This window comes from Berghia stephanieae, chromosome 1 (assembly GCF_034508935.2).
Source record: "Berghia stephanieae isolate SIO BIC M18660-M18661 chromosome 1, UCSD_Bste_1.3, whole genome shotgun sequence".
Lineage (NCBI taxonomy): Eukaryota > Metazoa > Mollusca > Gastropoda > Nudibranchia > Aeolidiidae > Berghia > Berghia stephanieae.
Window position 1 is genome coordinate 133,464,245 of NC_088360.1, and position 7,500 is coordinate 133,471,744.

General features: G+C 38.9%; 1 protein-coding gene across 6 annotated transcripts in view; it reads left to right on the forward strand.

The window, feature by feature from the left end:
* LOC144963242 (inositol-trisphosphate 3-kinase A-like) overlaps window positions 1–7,500 on the forward strand; it is a 229,350-nt gene that overhangs the window by 203,869 nt on the left and 17,981 nt on the right. For 5 of the 6 annotated variants that reach the window (XM_078897093.1, XM_078897091.1, XM_078897095.1 and 2 more), the window contains 2 exons: window positions 5,673–5,813; window positions 6,257–6,384. In XM_078897093.1, coding sequence (XP_078753219.1) covers window positions 5,750–5,813; window positions 6,257–6,384 — 192 coding nt within the window. In that variant the 5' untranslated portion in view covers window positions 5,673–5,749. Of the gene's footprint in view, window positions 1–5,672; window positions 5,814–6,256; window positions 6,428–7,500 lie in introns of those variants that run through there. The other variant, XM_078897089.1, reaches the window with a different exon arrangement.

Sequence of the window (7,500 nt, forward strand, 5' to 3'; positions counted from 1 at the left end):
GAGAAAAAAAAAACACCCAAAAAACACGTATTTAAAATTTTGGCCAGAAAACTCGTCCTTCAAATATCGATCGATTAGAATGATCCTCATCTTAGCGAAAACTCTCAAACCCAACCCGGACTTCCGCCGGAAGTCCTGGGTGGGTTTGAGAGTTTTCGCCAAGATGAGGGTCTTTTTAATCGATCGATATTTGAAGGACGAGTTTTCTGGCCAAAATGTTTAATACGTATTTATCCAGGGTTCCAATGGCATTTTTGTATGGGAAATTGGCGTTGTTTATGGATTGAGATGACAGGAGGCGATGGTAGGCAAGGAAGTCATAGTACATTCCTATAGATCAGGGGAGATGAATGATATATTCACACACGGGATAGACACACAAATCAACGTACAGACACACACAGGGAAAGAGAGAGAGAGAGAGAGAGAGAGAGAGAGAGAGAGAGAGAGAGAGAGAGAGAGAGAGAGAGAGAGAGAGAGAGAGAGAGAGAGAGAGAGAGAGAGAAGAGAAGAGAAGAGAGAGAAGAGAGAAAGAAAGAGAGAAAGAGAGAGAGAGAGAGAGAGAGAGAGAGAGAGAGAGAGAGAGAGAGAGAGAGAATAATATGTCTATGAGAGAGTTTCTAAAGGAGATGTTTACTTGTAACTCAGAACTTGGTTCCCAGTATATTTCCCTAATGAGAAAATTAACCATAACAATATTAATGACGGTAAAATTACGGTCATGTAATAATGATTAATTATCCACAATTTGTCGGGCGCCACAACTAAAAATAATAGACGATGCCAGCTCTATCATGTGCACAATGCCAAGAACTTTTTAAAAACCCAACAATTTTTGTTCATTTTGGCCTGAAAAAAAAAACAATATTGACTTATAAAATGTCTCCAAAATTGCTAACAAATCTTAGACTGGAGACTTCAAAATAAATAAATAAACAAATAAATAGATAAATCAATCAATCAATCAATCAATCAATCAATCAATCAATCAATCAATCAATCAATCAACCAATCAATCAATCAATCAATCAGTCAATCAAAGCTGAGACTTTTAGACAGGCTAAAGCTATCTTTATTGTTGATCAATATTTGAAGTAAACGTTTGTTTTTTTGGGTTTTTTTTTGGCCAAGATGTAAAACAAAAACAAAAACCCCACTCCAAATAGTTTTATTGACGTACGTCACAGTTGCCTATCTGTGGTCCTTTGGATTGGGACTGATTCCCACTTTCATAATGCTATGATTGCCTTGACATTTTGTCTTAATTGGGAAGGGGGGGGGGGGGGGGGGGATTCCCACTTTCATAATGCCAATGGGGAGGGGGGGGGGACGTCCCCTTTGATCGTTTATCCATAATGAAGCGGTTTGACGTAAATAAATTAGATTTCATCTATTGCATACGGCTGAACTATTCCACTAGATTGAATAGAACCGACGTGCACTTATTTGCAGGTCTGATAATCCATTTCCTTTATGGGCTCATCATTGTTGTAATGGAAATCCCCCCCCCCCCCCCCCCCCCAAAAAAAAAAAAAAAAAAAAAAAATGAAAAAAAATAATAATTTTTTTTTACAAAATTACGCAAAATATTGTCCATTATAACAATGTTAAACTAAGCCCATAAGTGGATTCGGATGTCAGATCTGCATATAATAATATGTACACGTCGAATAGAACTAATCATAACACAAAATGCATAAATACACGTTTGTGTCTTTCAATTTTTTTTTTAAAACTCTTGGGCTGACTTATTCGATCTTCCATGCTCTGGAAAAACAAACAAACAAACAAACAAACAACACATTATGAAAAAATGTGGCCATGAGATTCGTCCTTCAAGTAGCGATCGATTAACCGCTTAACTGCCCTGCTCTGAAAAAAAATAAAAATAACCCACGTATTTAAAAATCTGGGCCAGAAAACTTGTCCTTCAAATCTCTCAAACTTGGGCCCTCGCGAGGTCTTTCTTAAGTCCCAGGGTTGAAAATTTTTATTTTTTCACCAGGTTGAGGTTTATTTAAATCGATCGATATTTGAAGGACGAGTTTTCTGGCCCAGATTTTAAATACGGTTATGTGGTATGGCACTCGCTTTCGGATCGGAGAATATGAGTAAAGAGTCTTTTCCAATGTCTCAACTATGCGCCGAGGAGGCTCGAACCCAGGACCTTCCGATCCGAAAGCGAGTGGCATACCACAAGACCTCATAGCCTGCATTTAATACATATTCGTAGTCAAGGGCGCTGAGGAAATAGTCGGGTACGTAATAATTCCATGATCACAGGACGGATCACAACCTGGGTATAAATAATATGGATCCGAACAATGACGAAACCATGACTCTTTTAGAAGGCCATGATCCGAACGAACTTTATGATGCATCGTTATGTTTTAATCCACTAATCCCCCTGACACGGTCAGACATTCCTGTTAATCCCACCAACAATGGGCTTAGGATGAATCAGCCCGCCCACCGCACCGGACCACAGTAAAATGGTACGGATTTTTGTGGGCCACACTAGGACTTCATAGATGTCACTGGGGCTACACCATTATGGGCCACACTAGGACTTCATAGATGTCACTGGGGCTACACCATTATGGGCCACACTAGGACTTCATAGATGTCACTGGGGCTACACCATTGTGGGCCACACTAGGACTTCATAGATGTCACTGGGGCTACACCATTATGGGCCACACCAAAGCAGTCATGCTTGTCACTGCACACCGTTGCAGACCGCCAACTTGTTCGAATGGTGTTAGCAGACCTGCATATTTGAAAAATTGTTATAGTCGATTTAATAGGGTTCAACAGTCGTGACGTCACTTCCCTCGTAATAACGCTTAGTAACTGGTTCTAAATTATGGGAACAATGGCGGACGCCATTATTTATCTCCATCACCGGCGCCCTAATGAAATACTTCTCCGATAAGCATAAAAGTGTATCCAGAGGAGAAAAGCATTATACACCTGATCATGTTTGGACTTTTATATTATTCTGATCACATTACATGTGAAAAGGTTCGAGCCAGCACAAAGAATAAAGAGTACCGATTTTCTTTGTTTGATGGTTGCTAGGCGTACGTGACATCAGACTATTGAATCCTATTATGGTAATAAAGTGTAGTAACATAATATTGTTTCATCACCAATTTTGTAGGATTGCCTCCCCCCCCCCCTCTTCATATAATAAAAAAAAAGTAGTCATTCCGAGCCGGAGTTTATCCCGGTTTCTATAACGTCAGTCTATCGCGAAGTACTTTCCGCCAAATCTAACAGTCTCAGCTACCCATTCACTGCAGGGTGGACAGGGGCGAGGGGGGGGGGGGGAATCAGCAAAAAATTTCGACTGCACCCGGGATCGATCTTAGACCATACCTTTGCGTGTGAAGCGAGTGCTCTACCATGACCAACTGTTGCTCCCCGCCCCTTCGGCGATGTATATTTATCTCGTCTTCTTTTCTATAATTTATTATGTAATACATCACATTTCACAGTAATATCGTAGTGTAGGTTGTATTGAATTGATAAGCCTTGATTTCCAAGGCTATACTATACTGTAGGCCTACTAAGCTGGTAGTGTATATTATTTATTGTGCAGCAACAGTGTCTGTAGCCCAGGGCCGACGGTTTAAGCCCTACCCTGATTGGTACTGGGACGCATATTATAATATTATTGTCGATTTAATTACAGTCCAATGACGTAATTGGTGTGACGTTAAGTATATAATACTCCCCCCCACCCCCCACCCCCACACACACACCCACACACACCCTCACACAAATTATTTCTCTCTCTCTATCTCTATCTATCTATCTCTCTTTCTCTCTCTTTCTTATTCTCTCTCACTCACTCCCCCCCCCTCTCTCTCTCACACACACACACACACACACACACACTCACATTTGGGCTTTTTTATACAGAGCAATATCCATTAATCGTACTTAAATTAAATCGCTTTACAAGGGGTCCCCCACAAATAGCAACACTTGGCATTGTAGGACGAGACATGACGCCTGTTAGGCGATATTACATTTTTTTTTCTTCGGACAGAGACAACGCTGTTAACGGCCAGGTATACTCATTTTACACGGTGAGAGAATGTGAGCAGAGTTCCTTTTCCAAGGACTAAACTATGCGCAGCTCGGGACTCGAACCCAAGACCTTCCGATCTGAAGGCGAGTGTCTTACCACTAGACTACATAGCCACACACACACACACACACACACACACACACACACACACATACATCGATGGATTAAGTTGCTTGATACAGGAATCAATCTTGTTCACAAGAAGAAGTAGGTAGCTTATCCCGACTTTTGTCCGTAGGTCAATAGGTCACGTAACAATGTATTTTTTGTTACCTCTAGGGCAGCAGCTAGGGTGAATCATTATCGTTGATTTATCATAAAACCACATTGATATTCTGCACTATCCTGGAAAAAACAAAACAAACAACAAACACGTATTCAGAATTTTGGCCAGAAAACTCGTCCTTCAAATATCGATTAAAATGACCCCCGTCTTGTAAAAAACTCTAAAATCTGGGACTTTACGGAAGTCCCAGCAGGTTTGAGAGTTTTTACCAAGATGATGGTCATTTTAATCGATTGATATTTGAAGGACGAGTTTTCTGACCAAAATTCTCAATATGTGTTTTTTTGGGGGTTTTTTGCCCACTTCAGAGTATGGCAATATTAACGTTATTATTTTTTATGGAGATGATATAAAGGCCGTTTGCCTACAGGATGGGTCATACGGTCTATTAGTAATAATGATAACGACAATACTTATGAAACGGCCTTTTATGTAACCAAACAGGGGTCAACCTGTCATTTCCATTAACTCTCTCAACTCTGACACCGACTATATCCGTAGTTTACCCTAGTTACTTTTACCCCATGCCTATTTATTCCATTTTTTCTGAGACAAATTACAGGCGTAGTAGTATCAAAGCTAATGTTTTTTTTTAGTTTTTGCATGTTACTGGTTGTTGAATACAACTATCTATGTACATGCTCATTTTTAATTCATTTTTTCCAATTATGAAAAGTAGCAAAAACCTCTTGGATTGAGTGAGTTAACGCCTTCAATCCACACTGTATATATGTATATAAAGGCCATTGATTTTAACTTAAAAGAAAAGAAAAGAAGAAAGAAATTGAGTCTTGGGATGCTGACTGTTCTCCACTGAAAGAAGTTTTGAGTTACTTTTCAAACTGCCCCGTGTTTACGATCCAGAACTTAACACAGATCGGGATTATAACTCCAACGGAGTTAGTTCATGGCACAGAGTGGGGGCTGAAATGTACACAATATTCTGTTATCAACAAAAATGAATATAATATCAGCTTCAGAAAAGAACAAAATACCAAACGCGGAACGTTTCGGGCTCAAAAACCTTCTTCAGCCAACGACAAAAAAAAAACAACAAAAAACAAAAAAAAAAAAACAAACAAACAATAAAGACATAAATACATTACTAAATTCCAGATAGACATCAGAGATATTTTGTAGGTCCTCTCTGTAGAAAAATCTACATCGAGGGCAAATATAATTTTTTGCTGAAAATGCCTTTTATTGATATTTTAAAAATCTTTTTTTTTTCTTCGGTCTTTTCCACTGATCTCATTGCTTTTCAATGTCTGCGTTTACTCCTTCCAGGAAACTTCCAGGCGGGCGATGCTGGATCTGTCCTCAAGAAGTTGGACAAGAGAGAGCAACAGTGCTTCCAGCATCTCATGTCCGACTCGCTGAAAGAATACGTCCCTGAGTACCGTGGCAATGTGGACAAGAACGGAGACAGTATCCTTTAATAGTTAAATTTCTTTCTGTATGTGACTTGTGGATTGTGAATTTGACAGTTCGTTATTATTGATCCTTCAAAAAACTGGAGTTTACAATGAATTATGCAAGAATGAAAAAAAAAGAAGAAAAGGATGGTGAAATGAAGGAAGGAAGGCAGGAAAAAAATATTTTTTATAAAAAGGGAAGGCGGCGAAGAAGAAGAAGAAGAAGAAGAAGAAGAAGAAGAAGAAGAAGAAGAAGATGAAGAAGAATTAGGAGGAAAATGAGAAGGAAATGGAATAATATGGCCTCCAACTTCTCAGAGGATTATTTAAATTGCTCGATATTTTTTTATGGACGTTTTTTGTGTGGCCAATTTGGTTTTCCAGATTACGGCAGTTATCTGGTTGCCATTGCGATTATATCTGTATATTATTCCTCCTTAACCCAACAACCTCCAGCTTTCATCCAGCTCCAAGACTTGTTGTGTACCTTTACCTATCCGTGTGTCATGGACATCAAAATGGGCGTCAGAACGTACCTGGAGGAGGAATTGCACAAGGCCAGGAAGTCTCCAGCTCTCAGAAAGGTGAGTCACTTAGAGCCTAAGTTATAGAACAAAGAAAAGAAAATAGGTCGACTAGTAACAGTTTGAGGATTATAAGATGATCCACAATCCTGATGCGACTTACAGTGAGTGGCAGATAAAAAAAAAAAATCCCTAACAAAACAACAAACTTTGAGGATTTATTTTGCGCATTATCCACTAAACATGCTCAAAGCGTTTTACAAAACGTTAACACGTAAAATGACTTGTCATGACGTCTGTTAGGCGATATTACATCTGTTTGTTTTTTTTTCCGACAGAGACAAAGCTGTCAAAGGTCATGTACTCATCTGAGAAGGGTCAGACAATGGCATATAAGAGACTAATTAACCCTTAGCTAACAACAAATTTAATATAATGATATTAAAAAGACTTTGAGATCGGTTGACAAGTTGGTGGTTACATTAACTTCACTTGGATATTTAGTTTTTGATTAAATGTTGTTTGGAGAAAAATTGTTTTAAAAAAAGAATGCTTTGTCAGTGTACAGTTGAAAACGTTTTCTTTTAAAACTTGGAATTAATCACTGTCAACGTTTAGATTATGACACGATAAACACACCGGTTATGTGGCGATGTAAGCATGGGGGATTTCACAGCTGGTCCTGAAAACAGAAAATTAAATAATTATGGACTCTCTCTCTCTCTCTCTCTCTCTCTCTCTCTCTCTCTCTCTCTCTCTCTCTTTTTTTTTTTTTTTCAGCGGAACGTTTCTTTTCTTTAATAGTCATCACGTGACAATTCGTGTCAATGTCAGTTGTTATCTTTTAATTTCGAAAAAAAAGTTTTCATGACTTTTGTTAACATACGAGTGTGAGGGCACGTTTGCCTCTAATTTTATTTTGATGATCTGTATCAAAAAGATAAAGATCTGAACAAGTGTGTATGAAAGGTGCCAGACAAAGCAGACCCATCCAGTTTGAATAAACTTTAAAAAAATCTCCGATAAGACATAGGGAAATCTCCGATTAACACATAATATATTACATACAAATAAACACAGGCATTAACACCCACCCACACACACACACACACGCGCGCGCGCACACACACACACACACACACTGAGAATTACAGATGGAAAGTGTGCATGCACTTG